Source organism: Onychomys torridus, chromosome 8 (genome assembly GCF_903995425.1).
Source record: "Onychomys torridus chromosome 8, mOncTor1.1, whole genome shotgun sequence".
NCBI classification, from domain to species: domain Eukaryota; kingdom Metazoa; phylum Chordata; class Mammalia; order Rodentia; family Cricetidae; genus Onychomys; species Onychomys torridus.
In genome coordinates this window covers 108796527-108813477 of record NC_050450.1, presented here as the reverse complement: position 1 = coordinate 108813477, position 16951 = coordinate 108796527, and the positions used below count along the sequence as shown (strand labels likewise).

The following is a 16951-nucleotide window of genomic DNA, read 5'->3' as shown; positions in this document are numbered from 1 at the left end:
GGAGGTTGGAAAGATGGCTCAGCAGTTAAGAGCCCTTTTGCTGCTCTTGCAGAGGACCTGGGTTCAGTTCCCAGCACCACATGGCAGCTCACAACCATCTGAAACTCCAGTTCCAGGTATTCTGCACCCTCTTCTGGCATAGAAGCAGTGCATATATGTGATATATATACTTGCAGTCAAAACACTCATGAACATAACATAAAAATAAATTCATTTTTTAAAAAATGTGATGTAGTACAACATTTATGTCTCTTCCTCAGAGGATCAGCTAGGACCTCCTGTGCTGGGTCTTGCTTGGCTTATGACCAGAGAAGCTGCTAACAGGTCAGACTTGAGTCTCAGTTTGAACTGATGGGGAACTTTGAAATATCTCTAGCCACAGTGAATTTTTTTCTTCCTCTTCTTGTTCTGAGTGTCAGTTTGCCTGTACCTCATGTGGTCCCCAGGCCTCAGAAGCCCTACTGTCTGATCTGTTTGGATGCTTTCTGTTGCATTCATAGTTCCTACTCTGCTCTCTGCTTTCAGATGTGTTCTATCCAGTGAGTTATCATACTGTACTAAAGCTGCATAAAATTCATCAAGTCTTTGGTGCACTAAACTTTACAGGCATGTGACTGGACCACCATCCACCTCCAGAGTCTCCTCAACACCTTCATTCTTCCTAGCCCCTATGACCCCTGTCTGTCTTGGTGAATCCAACTACTGAAAGACCCTATCATGGAATGCCTCAATCTATATGCATCTCAAGGCATATGCCTTTGGGTTAGGAGGGTCATTGTGTTGTAGGAACTTTTTCCTGGAGAGACATAACCAAGCATCTACCCCCTCTGTATAGTGGTTGATAACAGATCAAAGTACAATTCTACCAAAACCCAACTTGGGAAACCAAAGAGTTTATTGGGCTTACCTACAGATCATGGATGAGTGGCTACTTCATGAACATAGGGAATTCAATAGCAATCACATACTAGTTTTGCCCCTTTGGACAATGACTTCCTGTAGCTGTTTAAATAGACCCACCACCACCACCCTCTATCCCACCCCCCACGCGTGTGTCTTCAGCTAACCTTCCACAAATATATACTCTGACATATATCTAGACCATGAGGCCACATGTAGTTAGGGCAAGATTGCACACTGGTAGGTGGGAGATGTAGGAGGGGGAGGCCAGGATGTCAGGTGAGCCCAGTGACCCTTCCATTCCCACGTGTAGGAGTGTCACTAGTTAACAAGCCTGATCTTGGGGTTTCTTGCAAATAATAACAGCTTTTCTGTTCTGGAGGACAGGTGTGGAGTAGCAGGGCGTGGCTCCAAAAGCAAAGAACCTCCTCTTTTGTACCCATATCATTCTCCATCGATGTGTGTTGGCAGGTACCTCCACAGCAGCATGAAGGGGCAACAAAGAAAGGTTTTCCATCTAGTGAGATCCAGAGGCTGCAGGAACAGAATGCAGGTCTGCGGAATGCTGTTGCACAGATGAGGAGGGAGATGGAAATGCTGAGTGGTCATCTTCCTTCTGCTCAACCAGGAGAGTGCTCGGATGCAAACCCTGATCCCAAGGTTGGAGGAGATTCAGCCCCTCCAGGTGAGCGGGGTAGAAATGGAGGGGCAGAGTAAGGAGGGGTGTATGGTGGAGAGTGGGAGCAGGACAGGACAAGGAGAGGATCCCTAGACAGGCTTCTCATTCCAGTCTCACACTAACATACCCTCTAGTAAACCACTGCAAAGCAGGACAGTAGCAACTGTCCTCCAACAGAGAAACTTAAGTTTCATGTTGAACAATATTTCTTTGGTGACATAGAGGAAAAAGTGCAGGGCGCATAATTGATGAACCTGGCCAGCCATCAAACAGGGCAGAGAGAGGCAATGGCAGTAGGGCTGAAGGCCAGGCCTTCCTCAAGAGAAGCCTCCTGCAGTGGGTCTGAGCTGGCAGCCTTCCTATGCCTTATTTGTAGTGGGCACCATGACTGCTTCTAAGGGTCTGACCCCTGATGTGGGAGTTGTCCCTCCATGCACAAAGCCTATGGGAGACAGACAAGTTCTCACTCTGGGTCCCAGAACCTTCCTGGAGGATATGGAGGCTAGGCTGAGAAGTGAAGGTAGGTCATGAGAGTTGAGGTGAGAGAGATTGGGGCAGAGGAGAGCCTTTGAGCCCTGCAGCTGTGGCAGTAGGAAAGTGGGACAAGTGTGCCAGTGAGTGTATGCTGTGAACCTGGTGTTTTCACAGATTATGTTCTGGCTCTTGAAGCAGAAATGCAAAACCTAAAGCATAAACTTAAAGCACTGGAAGAACAGCGGCAAGGTGTCAAAGAGTCAGCGAGGATATCCTTGCCCACTGCTGATCCACACCCTGGTGCCCGCAGCTCTGCAGGAGCAACTGGTGAGATCCCCAACCACCAGAACCTTATGCTGTGTCCCAGTAACACTGACTGTGGGAAATTAAGATGTAATCCCTGAGGCAAATCTTCCAAATGCATGCACAGTTCCACAGTACTCTATCACCATCAGTCACCCTGTCTCCAGAACCAGGAGTCCTCTGGAAGTCCCCAGTGTTAGGTGGGAGTTGTACTGTCTCATGTAAGTGGAATTATGTGGCACATGTGCATTCATCTGGTGTCTTTTGGCCTAAACTATGTTTTAGTGGACGATGCCAGACTCCACAGTGCTTGTGCCATTCACCCTCCATTAGCAGTTTGCAGGACAGACCCTCAATGTACATAATCTTTCTTCCTGGCTAGCCATCCTAGAGGCGTGTGGCACATCCTGTACAGTATGAATTTACAGTGCCCAGTGCATTGGTGAGCATGAACGTCTTTCCTAGGCAACATCTTTTTGGAATCCTCACCCTCCCTGGCTGTCACAGTGAATGTGTTAATTACTTTTCTGTTGCTGTGACAAAAATACCATAAATTAGGCAACTCAGAGGAAAAAACATTTATTTTGGCTTGCAGTTGCAGAGGGTCTGAGTCTGTAAAGACAGGGCTGAGACAACAGACAGGCAAGGCAGCTGGGAAAGGCTGCTGAGAACTCACATCTTGAACCACAAGCACAAAGCAGATAGAGGGTGAACTGAAAATGGTGTGGGGTCTTTAGCCTCCAGGGACATGCCTCCTCCAATAATGCCATAAGTCCTAAACCTCCCTAAACAGTGCCACTGACTGGGGACCAAGAGTTCGAACATCTGAGCCTATGAAGGGCATTAGCATTCAAACCTGTACAGTGAAATACTCCAGACTAGCCTTACACAGATGATGGTGGTGTGGCCACTTGTTGCCTCTGAGAGGCCCTGGAGTTCTGAGCAGCATTCACACTGCCAAGTCCCAGACATCTGTTGTCCCTGGGCCTCTTGGGTTCTCCAAAGACTTCTATCCACAGGCCCTTCCCAGGAGTGCTCTGTCCTTGGTGTGGAGCTGATGTAGGCAGTGGGGCAGGAGCAGAGAGGGCAGGCATCTTCCTGGAACAGGCTTTCCTTGGGTCTTCTTTCCATTCTTTAGTGGGAAAGTGTGTGTGAGGTGCAGTGTACACTCCCCTAGTACCTGAGGGAAGGAAGGATGGGAGCTCATGTGGGTCATCCCAGGGCCCCATCCCTCTTCTTCACCTCCCAGAGTCTTCTCTGTGCCGGGATGTGATTAGTGAGCAAAACGGGGTGGAATGCACTCTCTGTTCTGTCGTACCATCCTTTCCTGAGAAGGAACCCAGAAACTGGTGCAGCTTCCTGATGGCTGCACCTGGCTTGCCAGTGTTTCAGGGAGAACTGCCAGGCTTGTGGTCAGAAGTAAGACAGGCTTGTCATTTCATTTCCTTTTTTGTAATGATCGGGTCATAGTTTGGAACCATTAGTTTATTCTGGCCTTAGAGATATGAGTGATCAGACAAGTTTTTCTTAAACAGTTTGTAGAATTCAACTTTGAAATCACCAGGCCCAAGTTTTCCTTGTGGGAAGATTTGAAACTTTATTTATTTGTAGTTAAGAAACTGTACATGTATATTGGTTTTTTATTTTTGTTTTTGAGACAGGGTTTCTCTGTGTAGCCCTGACTGAAGTGGAACTCACTCTGCAGACCAGGCTGGCCTCAAACTCAGATCAGCCTGCTTCTGCCTCCTGGGTGCTGGGACTAAAGGTGTGTGCCACCATGCCTGGCATCTTTTATTTTCTTGGTGTCCTACTAGAGAGTGTGTAGTTATTTATTTCTTCACTTGTTACCTTTTCAAGAGCCAGTCATTGGTTTTGTTGGTATTAGAGTACATGTTTCTTTCTATTTCCTCAGTATTTAATGTTAATTTTATTCTGTCCTTCCTTCTAGATTCATGTGTTAATCTTTTATTTCTAAGATATGCGCTTAAAGCTGTATCTGTTCTTTTTTCTTTTTATGCAGTGCTAGAAATGGAGTATAGAGCCTGGCACACACTGGCCAGCTCTGCCTCTGAGCTCCAGCCAGAACCAGTTTGGTTTTGGGGGAGGGGGGTGTTTTTTTGTTTTTTTTTTTTACATGTATGGGTGTTTTGCCTACATGTGTATATGTGTACCACATGTGTGCCTGCAGAGTCCAGAAAAGGGTGTCAGATTCCTTAGTACTGAAGTCACAGATAATTGTGAGCTGCCATGTGGGTGCTGGGAACCAAACCCTAGTCCTCTGGAAAAGCAGCCAGTACTCTTAAAACCCTGAGACAGCTCTCTAGTCACCCCTACCCCACAGCCATATTTTTATTTTGAAACATTCTCACCAAGTAGCTTATGCTGGCCTTGAACTCACTCTGCAGACTCCTGAGCATCTGGGCTTTATAGTTGAGATCCACCAGGCCTAGGTGCTGTGAGTTTCCTTGAAAGAACAGCTTTACAACCCACAGAACCAGGGAGGCTATATTGTGGGGGGACCCTAGGATGACTGTGGCTTATAATAAGTTTTGGTCTTACTCAATTACTGGGCAAGCCTCAATGAAACATTTCACCAATAGGATAAGAATTTATACTGTATCAAGCTGATAATAGAAAAATAAATAAATTAATAATAAAAAAGAAAGGACAGCTTTACATATGTTCTTTAAAGTTGTTTTTACCATTCTGCTCAGCATAACTTGGAATATCAATGTCCCTTCTTCTTTGCCCCAGGTGTTATGTGAATTTTTTTTTCTTACTTTCCAAATAAATGGTCCTGTATTCAAGTGGGAAAATTGATCTGACATGGTAAGGCTGGATTTCATCCTATAGTTCTGCTCTTGCTCCATAAGGTTGTACTAAATAGTCAGCACATCTCTGGTCTTTCTAGGGACCTAACCCTTTGATTCAGGGATGGACATATTTACCTTGAGGTCAGTTAGAAACTTCAGTAGGCCTCTGTGGAGACTGTTTTATTTCTGAGACCTAAGCTGACAGTCTCCCCAGGGAAACTGTTTTATTTCTGATATCTAAGCTGACAGCAACTGTTCTTATCTACAGGAGCAGCTTTGACAGGCCAGGTACCCATTACTTTAGCACTCAGAAAACTCGGAGACAGAGTGCATCTCTTGAACTTGCTGGTGACACAGCTCAAGAAGAAGGTGAGACTAACCCTCAACACTAAGGTTGTGCAAGCATTCCTACAGAAGAACCAGTTTGGATTTTGACACAGGTGCAGGCTCTGAGAGGTGCCAGGTGTGACCTCATTGACCTTGGGTGTTTTGGGTGTCTTCCCAACTTCTCTTTCCTTCTGAACAAAGGACTGTGCTGTGCAATAGCTAGTTTATCTCATGTGTGGCTGTGAATTATTCACAGGGAAGCCTGATATGGTGGTAAGTGTTGGTAGTCCCAACACTCAGGAGGTAGAGGCAGGAGGATCAAAAATTCCATCATCCATGGCTACAGAGAGAGTTGGAGGCTAGCCTGGGATACATTAGACCCTATCTCAAAACAGCAGCAGCAGCCGGGCAGTGGTGTCGCACGCCTTTAATCCCAGCACTCGGGAGGCAGAGCCAGGCGAGTCTCTGTGAGTTCGAGGCTAGCCTGGGCTACCAAGTGAGTTCTAGGAAAGGTGCAAAGCTACACAGAGAAACCCTGTCTAAAAAAAAAAAAAAAAAAAGCAGCAACAACAACAAATGCACACACACACACACACACACACACACACACACTTATACATAACACTTATACATACACACACACACATTTCAATGCTGTAGACAAGAAATAAGAATTTAATTTTGGTTGGGGATTTAGCTCAGTGGTAGAGCACTTGCCTAGCAAGTGCAAGGCCCTGGGTTCAGTCCTCAGCTCTGAAAAAAATAAAATTAAAATTAAAAAAAAAATAAAGAATTTAATTTAAAGCATTTTAATTTCACTTTGATAACTAAAGACAGTTGGAATAAGCTGGATAAAATATTTACCTCCGGGCTAGAGAGATGGCTCAGAGGTTAAAAGTACTGACTGCTCTTCCAGAGGTCCTGAGTTCAATTCCCAGCACCCACATGATGGCTCACAACCATCTGTAATGAGATCTGGCACCCTTCTTCTGTATACATAATAAATAAATCTTTAAAAAAAATATTTACCTCCAGTCAGGTATGATGGCACACGCCTTTAATTCTAGCACACAGGAGGCAGTGACAGGTAGAGCTCTGTGAATTTTAGGCCAGCTTGATTTACATAGTGAGTTCCACACCAGTCAGGGCTACATAGTGAGATGCTGTCTAAATAAAAACAGATTTACCTTCAAGTGGTTTTCATTTTTATTTAACAGTGTTTGTTTACCTAATGGTCTCCTCTTTTGTGTGTATGTAACTGTCCAAACAAGATAGTCACACAGAGGCATTATTTTAATTCCCTTCACATAGACTGGGAAGCCAGAGTATGAAGAAGTGTGTTTTCCATCCACCTGGTTCTCCTCCTACCTGGCCCTGGGCACATTAGAGCCTTGTGGGTGCTGGCAATGTGGTGCTAAAGGTTCAGGATGGTTCCTCATAGTCACTCTGATGCCACTGTCATACCTGTGGCCTGAACCTCTTTTCTGTCCCTTCCACGACAGCCACTTCTCCCACTGTCTTTTATTTTTTTACAAGATAGAGTCTCGAGCCGGGTGGTGGTGGCGCATACCTTTAATCCCAGCACTCAGGGAGGCAGAGCCAGGCAGATCTCTATGAGTTCGTGGCCAGCCTGGGCTACAGAGCGAGATCCAAGAAAGGCACAAAGCTACACAGAGAAACCCTGTTTCAAAAAAAAAAAAAAAGGATAGATTCTCTTGTAACTCAAACTGGCCTCATACTTGCTGAGGATGACCTGGAATTTCTGATTTTTTCTGCCTCTACTTCCAAAGTACTAGAACTACAGGTATGTACACTACACCCTGTTTAAATGATGTTGGCAGTTGAGCACCAGGCTTCATGCATGCTAGGCAATCACTCTGTCAACTGAACTACATCCCCAGTCCATCGCTGCCTTTTGTGGCTTCCCCCTCATGCTCACTTCCCTCTTGTCTCCTTCTGCAACAGCCTCTCCCCCCATTTCTTTGGTCTTTTGAGATGGTCTCACTACAGAACCCTGGCTGTCCTGGAATTCACAGGCTAGACTTGAACACTCAGGGATCCTCCGACCTCTACCTCCCAAATGCTGAGCTTAAAGGTGTGGGCCACCTCACCTGGTCTGCCATCTGCCCTTTTGAGAGAAAGGACTTCCTAGTCACCAGCAGTGTTCTAGAGGCTATTGTGTCACCCTAGACACTAGGGCTGAGGAGAGGGTCATAACCATTTTCAATCACACATTCTCTCCAGTGAGCCTTGGTGCACAGAAGGGAAAGACACAGGCCAGGTTTGCAGATCGTCATGTACAGCTGGAGAAGGAACTAGCCTTTGGCCCTGTGCCAGCCCTACACCTCACACTCCTATCCTTCCTAGGACAGTCCCCCCACTTCTCCCTAACATTGCCTTCTGAACTAATTGCCTAGCTGCGGCAGAAACCCCTGGAGTCGGCCACTGTCCTGCACGAGCTCCCCAGCGACGTGGACCAGGTGCACCTGGAGGGTTTGGAGCTGCAGAAGCAGGTGGAGGAGCTGAGGAAGCATCTCAGGACAGCCTGTCTCCAAGGAGAGCCTTCATGCAGGGAGCAACTACCGAGAGAGGTGGGTGCTGGACATCCATGAGTGCCACCATTTTCTCCCTCCCTGGCCTGTCACATGCTTGCTGGCACATGGCTGGATTCCTGGTCTGTGAGGCCAGATGATGGTGTCCACAGGTGACTCCCCAGATACCTCCTCTTTTCATCCACTGTTTTCCTCTGTCAGCTTGCTCACACCTCTGGTTCTGTCTTTGGCTGGCCATGCTATTGCTGGAATGGAGCTCATGCCCTCTGATTGAAAAGCCATCCTTAGGAAACACATTGCAGAGATGCATATCTCTCCATAGACAGGCCTGCACTAATGGCTAAGAAGGCACTATGCATAGACCCGGCCTGCCTGTGAGAGGAGGGGCCACAGAGCACTCAACATCTGGTCAGCACTGTGGCCAGGGCTGAGACCTGATCAACTGAATGCCCACCAAATCCTATGACAGAACACTTGCTTCTCACTGAAGGCCCTAGTGGAACCCTGGGTAGGAAGCATGACAGCCCCTACTTCCCCTGCTGTGCCCCTGAGGCTCTGTCAGTCTTGCAGTGACCTGGGGTGATGTGTACTGACTTATCATGACCTTCTGCCCCTGCACTGACCTGCTGTGATCTACAGTGAGTGACCTGTGATATGACTCCCTGCCAATTAACCTGCAGTGACAATAGTGACTTATGGTCACCTTTGGCTACCTGTGCTGACCTATAATGGCCCATGGCCACCTGTGGTTGCCAATGGTGACCTGTTAATCACCAGAGGTCATAGGCACTCAGCTGAGAGGTTGAAGGCAATATGTGCCCTTATGGCACCATATGACAAGAACAGGAACACAGCTGATGGCCTCTGGCATAGGCTATGTCTAAGAACAAGCAGAAAAAGGAACAGGGCAGGGTAGAGGGCTGAGGGAGCCCAAGGCTCCAGAAAAGACTGAACTGGCCAATAATGAAATAATTGAGCAGTGCTTGTTCCCAAGAGTTCTTGCACTAGCCCTCCCCAGGCCCCCAGACCTCCCCACAATCCAGCAGTCCAGGGGAACAGGTAGGTCAGCACTAAATATATACACTGAATTTTAAATGGTAGTAGACTAGGTTGAAGCAGTAGGCCCAGACCTCAGCAGTCATCACATATATAGAACACAATTACCAGGTATCCCTGTTCCTGTTGGGGTTAGTACCTATGATTTTGGCACACTGTGAGATCATTCTCTGGATGAAGCTTGGGAAGTAAGGACGCTCAGGCCCTGCTGGACAAGGCCCCAAGGCTGGCATCGCTCAGCAGCATGTCCCCTACCTGGAGCAAGTGTAAGTGTGCAGGAGAGGCCAGGAAGTCAGTGCTTCCAAGGAAAGCTGGAACTTGTCAGTGATGTCCTCAGCTATCCTTACTGATATGTAGAGAAAAGGATAAGATATATGCACACCCATTCCTCACTGTCCTGAGGGCCTTGCAGCCACCATCACCCATATCCAAAGGTTGCTCCAGAATCTCTTGTTCCATTCCCTCCTTGAACAATGCCAGTTTATTGGATATATTAGGAGGTTACAGATGCCAGCTCTGAAGGGCTCCCACTGACCATCTCAGCCGGGAAAGACTACAGCCCACCAAGTTCACAGGAAATCCTGGAGTGATCTGGGCCAAGCGGACAAATTCATGAAGAAATGGAGTCCAGAAAGGTATCTCCTCAGGGAAAGGCACTTGCTGCCAAGCCCTAGGACCCAAGTTCAGTCTCTGGAACCAAGTGGTAGAAAGAGAGAACTGACTTCTACAAGTTCTCCTCCATAACATGTACACCATGACATGTACAGCACACAGACAGACAGACAGAAAGGTATAACAAAAATTACTTTTAAAAAGAAAATGTGAAGTGACTCCTCCATCAGAAAATTCATGAATAGACGTGACAGACAAGGCAGCTGAGTGCAGATGTGGAACCCATGGCAAGCTTGCTGAGAACCAAGGTGCCTGGTCTCTCCCACACCCAGTTGGCCTTGATCACAGGTGAAAAGTCCTTTCATTGGAGAAACCTAAGAACACCAGCTAGACCAACTTCAGCACCAGGACACTAGCATCTGTGCCTAGGTGGAACATACCCAAGACTCACTTTTGGGGTTCCACCAAAACACAAAACATGAACCTAAGTAAGAGGTGACCTCAGACAGAACCAGTGGAAGGACATGTACAGACTAGCTGCTCTGGTCACTTCAGATGTCAGTGTCTTAAAGTGCAAATGAAGACTGCAGAGCTTCCAGCAATAGGCAAGGACATCAGCACATTCATACTCGGGGTCTGGACCCTGGAAAGGAATCCAGCTTGGAGGGACATGCTCAGGAGGCCAGGTGGTTACCAGGATCAGCAGCATGCCACAGTCCTTTGTGGGACATGCAGAACTGCAGTGTCTGGGTGAGAAAGCACACTGTTTCCCATCCACTCTCCAGGGCTTCAGAAAGCAGCTTCTGTGCAGAGTGGTGGGCAGTGGGCAGAGCAATGGCAGTTCCCAAGGCAGGAGTCTGAGCCAACCCCTCCAACTCTCCTTTCAGCTTCTAACAAATGCTAGCAGTGGTGGCACACACCTTTAACTATAACATGAATTGCTAAACAGTCTTATTAATGAAAAACCCAGAGTCAGATATTGGGGTGAAAACTGAGAGGTCAGAGGACTAGGACAAGCCACAGCCACCCTCACCTCACCAGTCCTCAGCCTTCAGAGAGAGCTGCTTCCTGTATACCCACGCCTATGTGTCTTTCTGTGCCTTGCAATCTTACTTCTTCTCTCTGCCCAGCTATATCATTTCCTGTCTGTCTGTACAGACCTCCAGGCCTCCGTGGTTAGTGCTAGGATTAAAGGCGTGTGCCACCATGCCTGGCTCTGTTCCCAGTGTGGCCTTGAACTCATAGAGATACAGATAGGTCTCTGCTTCCGAATGCTAGGATTAAAGGTGTGTGCTACCACTGCCTATCCTCTATGTTTAATATAGTGGCTGGCTTTTTCTTCTGATCTTCAGATAAGCTTTATTAGGGTACACAATATATTGGGGGACACAGTATATCACCACATTTAACTCCAGCACTTGGGAGGCAGGGGCAGGTGGATTTCTGTGAGTTTGAGGCCAGCCTGGTCTACAGAGAGTTCCAAGACAGCCAGGGCTACATAGTGAAACCTTGTCTCAAGAAACAAACAAACAAAAAAGATAGGGTCTTACACCACAGCCCAGGCTGCCCTGGAACTTGTGACCCATCTGCCTCAGCCTTCTTCTTTCCCCTGCCCAACCAAAGAGCCTGCAGAGCTGGGCACAGTTCTCTGTGACACTGCCCACACAGGTACTGTGTAGAGTGCCATGGCAGTGGGCAGGGGTGCACTGCTCTCCTACACCTGACCTCAGCTGGGCCCTGCTGTGTAGTCGTGGCCTGGTTATCCCCTGTTCCAGGTCTGATGCCTTCCTCAACTCATTTTTAGCCCCAAGCCTTCTGTCCTGTGCTGGAGGTGGTGGGATAGTGTTAGCTGTGTGGAAGCTTTGACCCTGGACTGTGAAGGAGCTCTCTATGTCCCATGGAGTCCACTGGCTTTGACCACAGCCCCCCAAAGGACTCCAGTCTGGGCTTGGTCAATCTCATCAAGACATTTCTGCAGATTTCTTTACTATCTAGACTTGCTACCATGTCAAGATGGTGCCATTGGTGGCAGGGAGGGGTTCCCAACTCTGGGACAAGTACTGAGGTGTGGGTTCCCATAGTGTTTGCTCAAGTGCCTGTAGACCAAAAGACATCTCTGAATGTGTCTCATGTTGTAAAATATTTGTTTTATTTACTGGTTTTTTGAGACAGAGTTTCTCTGTATAGCCCTGGCTGTCGTGGAACTATAAACTAGGCTGGCCTTGAACTCACAGAGATCCACCTGCCTCTGCCTCCTGAGGGCTGAGATTAAAGGCATGTGCCATCAGGCCTGACACAAATAAAAAATTTTAACAGCTGAGCCCAGGGAAATCATCCCATATCCTCCAGGCAAGTGTGCTATCAGAAACAAGCCTGCCTGTGTGGTCACACACAAGGGTTCTAGGCCCAGGGTACCATTAGCTGCTGTGCCAGACCAGGGCTGTCAGCTGAGTGAAGAGTCACTGTCCAGAGAGACAGTTTTTTTTTTCTTTCAGTGCTTTGTATTTTATAGAGCCCCAGGCCTTTGAAATGATGGGAATCTCCTACAAGGCTGGCCCCAGCCTCCCTCCCTCTAGGTCAGCCCACCTCTCCTAGGATCTGGGCTCTTTGTATTCTGAAGGCCACTTGAGAGGTGGGATGCTTGGGCCTATAACATCACTCTGGGAGCATTGTGTACTACTTGCCTATCTTGGTCCTGTAGGTCCATAGGACCTTCTCTGACCCCTCTGCTGTGTCTTTCTGTGAGCCCTTCAGGCCCTTGTGGCCTGCAGCATATGTCAGAAGTACCTGGATGCAGTAACCTACAGGTGCAATCACCCACACACTCCAGGCTACCTGAGGAACAGTAGCACCCAGAGGGCACAAGCACATGCCAGCCCTGGCAAGAACCAGGGAGCCAGAGCAGGGCATTCAGGGTGTTCCAAGGCATGGGCTCCGGCACCCAGAATAGCAGTAGATTGTCATGACTTCTCATAACTGTCAGGAATAGGGGACTACGCCAGAACCTAGTCTGCCCCAGGCCCCTATTCTATCATAGACTCTATTTCTGCAGTGTGTGGGTTGGCCCCAAGCCCTGGCTGGGCTGAGTGAGGGCATATGGTGCTTCCAAGGGATTTATGTCTGCTTGACCCTGGCATAATGCATCTCCTCCCCAGCAGCCTTTGCTTTCTCCTGTACTTTCCCAGGGAGGGGCGACCACAGCTGACCCAAAAGGTGGAAAGGGAACTTTTAACAGGCAGGTGGATGAAGGGCATGCCAGCCCTTGGGCAACAGGGGAGGACATTGAGAAGGTCCAGTCAGCACAGGTCAGGGGGCAGAAGCAGAGTGGGGCCCATAGCATTGAGAAGTGGCTTGGCCACAGTGCCTTGTGTCCACATAGGGTTCAGGCTTCCCAGGTCTAGGGTATTGCTAGAGGCTAATGGGAGACCTTTCTTCTTTCTTCCAGAACAGCCCAATGCTAGTTGAGTATAAGTTCTCATTGTCTCCGCTTGAAAGACACAAAGCTCAGCAGGAGCTTATGGGGAAAGGAATGCTCTGAGCTTACAGGGCAGGAGTTGGGGGACAGAACTGTGCGATCCTCCCCCATTCCTGGGAGAAAAGTAGCTCACTGAAGCCTGGGTGCTGTTCCCAACTCCCAGCTCAGGTAAAGCAGGGGGAATAGTCACTCTACTGTCTTTCTTTGGGATGAATGTCCCCAGTGAGCTCCCTAGCCGTGGTGATTCTGAGAGGGCAGCTGAGCAGCTTGGTGGGCCACACAGTGGGCTACCCCACCAACTCAGCCTGTGTGATCTCCAGCAGGCTCTGGAGTGTCCCACAGGCTGTCTTGGTTGGGTTCTGTGTACAGGGCCTGACTGACTGGAGACTCATGGTCACAGAGGACCAGATGGAGTTCTCTAGTCTTCCCCAGGAAGGGGTACCACTTCCACAGACCACATCTGTGCCACATCTGCAAAGGAAACTCAAGGACGCAGCTAGGAAAATACTCAGCCTCAGCCAAGAGAGGGAGCAGCTCCTGGAAATGGGGAACAGACTCCGAGCAGAGCTGGGCCGCCCTGAAGGTAAGTACCTGGGAGAGGGTGGTGGGCCAGGCCACAGTTGGGGTTATGCCAATGGGGAGGGAAGGTGGTGCCATGGTTCTGCCACAGGAGGCCAAAAGAGAGAAGTTTCCTGGCTTGCCTGCCACAAGCCTGGGGCCAGAAAGAGGGCTGCAGGCTGGCTTCACAGAGGCCACTGGTGGTGGATTGGCGCCAACCAGACGCCTTAGGCACAGAACAGAGCTTCATCTCAGCACTGGGTGTCCCTTGACCCACTGCTACATCTGGAAGAAACAACCTTGGAGCAGCTGAGGTCCTGTGAGGCAAGCAACAAGGTGGTTCCAGGCCAGCCCACTGTGGGTGTGCCCAGAGAGTGCAGCCGTGTCTACAGATACTCAGTGGGTTTCCTACAAGAAGCAAGTGGTACTTGAGTCCCAGGATTTGTTTGTTTGTTTGTTTGTTTTTGTTTTGTTGTTTTAAATGTAAAACAGCTGGGGTATAGTGGCTCATGCTTGTAATCCCAGCACTCGAGGCTGAGGCAGATGGGTCACAAGTTCCAGGGCAGCCTGGGCTGTGGTGTAAGACCCTATCTTAAAGACAAACAAGGGTTAGAGAAGTGACTCAGTGGCTAGAAGAGCTTGAAGCTCAGATCCCAGTGCCTACTGCAAGGTCCAGGCCAAGACCAGCCAAGGAGCACAGCCCTGGGAATATAAATATAAATATATAAATAGAGGGGTCCACAAATAGACCCTGTCACTACGGGCCAGGCAAAGCAGATGTCCAATTGGACCACCTTTTCCTTTTCCTTTTTTTTTTTTTTTTTTTTTTTTTTTCCAGTTTTGGGGCCTGTCCTGGATCTCGCTCTGTAGACCAGGCTGGCCTGGAACTCACAAAAATCCGCCTGCCTCTGTCTCCTAGGTGCTGGGATTAAAGGTGTGCACCACCACCACCCGGCTAGATTTATTTATTTTTATTGGTGTTTTGTCTACATGTATGTCTGTATGAAGGTGTCAGATCCTCTAGAACTGGAGTTACAGACAGTTGTGAGCTGCTGTGTGGGTGCTGGGAATTGAACCTGGGTCCTCTGGAAGAGTAGCCAGTGCTCTTAACTACTGAGCCATCTCCCCAGCCTCTTGTTTTTGTTTTTTGAGACAAGGACTCATATAGTTCAGGTTGGTCTCAAAAGAACTCCCTGTGTAGACTTGAACTTCTGAGCCTCCTGCCTCTACCTCCCAGGTACTGACTTGGGTTACCAGCTTGCACTAACATACTCAATTTTCTGTGGGCTAAGGATCAAACCCCCGGCTTCATACATGCTAGGCAAGCAAGCACTGCACTAACTAACATACATTCCTAGACCTGGTACCTAATGTTTTATTTAATCCAGCACAAGGCAAACTAATGCAGGAACGTTGTGAGTTCAAGACCAGACTGTGCTACAGAGTGAGACTCTTACGTAAAAAACTAAATCAGGGACTAGAGCAGTGGCTCAGCATTTAAGAGCACTTATTGCTCTTGCAGAGAACCTGGCTTTGGTTCTAGCTCCCACTTGGTGACTCACAACTATAACTTTAGTTCCAGGATAGCCAACACCCTCTTCTGACCCCCATAGGCACCAGGCATGCATGTGCATATATGCAGACAACCACACATACACATAAAATAAAATGAAAAAAAAAATCTAAATTTTAAAAAAGCACAAAGCAAAAATTATAAGGAAACAAAAATTGGAGCTAATCCACATTTTGGTGAAGCACTTCTTTGTTTTTCTGTTATGTATATGTTCACTCTTTCTAGTCCATGTGCACACCATGTTCATTTACACTCAACTCACACCCTCATCCATAGACTTATAGGTGCACAATGTACACATAGCCTGCTTTTCCTCTCAACAGGGCATGCTGTGCCTTTGGAGTCATTAGCAAGCTGATTCCTAGAAGAGATGGAACAATGGCATCATTGATTTCTTCCTTCTTCCTGTGGTCTGTTGGTGGCGTCTGGGTTTCCTCTTGTCTGCCAGCAGCTTAGTGTCTGTCTCCCACAGACTGCTCTCTATACTCCTCATGAAGCTATGAAGTGCTGTAAGAGACTTGCACAGCCAAGAGCTAGAACCCCCTTTGCCACAGGCCCACAAAAGTAAATGTTCATTAGAAAATCATCATAGGTAAAACATCTCATTGTTTTACTGTATGCATTTTTAATTTCTGTGGGGTTTTCCCCATTTATATTTTATTATATTATTATACTTATGATTTATATGCTAGGTATCAAACCCAGGGCCTTGTGCATGCCTGTCAAGTACTCTACCACTAAGCTACATCCCCAGCCCTGCTGATGAAAATTTGATTCATTATGAATGATTTGGGGAACCCTACCATGCTGGTGGCAGAGATGCCTGCCTATGACCCCGGCACCCGGAAGGCCCAGGCAGAAAGATCATGCATTCAAGACCAGCCACAGTCAAACGTAAAGGAAAAGGTAACTGGGGCCTCAGTTGGCTTTTCCCTGTGGCCACAGTTGATGTGGTACTGCCCTCTAAAGCATGTGTGCACAGTTGTCGGATCTGCATATTTAGTAACTAAAATGACTGGTGCATCCAGAAGCCTACTGCAAAAGTATATTACTTATGAAGAAATAGCTTTAGCACAAAATTTCACCTCGTGAGCCAGTTGAATGAACTGTTATAAACCCAGTGTCCCCATGCTGTGCACCTTCCGGGTCCTGGCAGCTGCCTTCTTCACTTGGCCTCTCAGACTCCACTAAAGGCAGCTGCCTCCTTTGGAGGAATCCTGACTTATAATTCATCCTCTTAGGCATTTCTTTTAGCTGTTCCTTTAGCAGACATTTGTGAGCAGAGCCTTCCCCCAGTCTCCATGTCTGAAAAGGATCCTGGTTTAGCTGCTATCTAGAACCATGGCTGAGCTGGAGCTGGAACTCTTCTCTGAATTTGTTTTTGTTTTTGAGACAGGGTCTCACTATGTAGCCCAAGCTGACCTAAATTCAAAATCCTTCTGCCTCAGCCTCCCACATGCTGGAATCACATATAAGTAAGCCAAACTAGGTTCCTGTAACCTTTTCTTCAGAGAAATTTCTCACATCTCCTGAACAGTCAGCTACCAGTCTGGTCTTGGCTCCTTAGTGAAGAGTCTATTCTACACCTACTGGACACTTCTGATCTGTTGTCTTCCAATTTTATGTTGC

General features: G+C 47.8%; 1 protein-coding gene across 4 annotated transcripts in view; it reads left to right on the top strand.

Annotated features, from left to right (window-relative positions):
- Ccdc57 (coiled-coil domain containing 57) overlaps positions 1-16951 on the top strand; it is a 98056-nt gene that overhangs the window by 37426 nt on the left and 43679 nt on the right. For 2 of the 4 annotated variants that reach the window (XM_036197577.1, XM_036197579.1), the window contains exons 11-15: positions 1372-1585; positions 2228-2380; positions 5438-5538; positions 7914-8087; positions 13534-13774. In XM_036197577.1, coding sequence (XP_036053470.1) covers positions 1372-1585; positions 2228-2380; positions 5438-5538; positions 7914-8087; positions 13534-13774 — 883 coding nt within the window. Of the gene's footprint in view, positions 1-1371; positions 1586-2227; positions 2381-5437; positions 5539-7913; positions 8088-13533; positions 13775-15645; positions 15943-16951 lie in introns of those variants that run through there. The other 2 variants (XM_036197580.1, XM_036197578.1) reach the window with 2 other exon arrangements.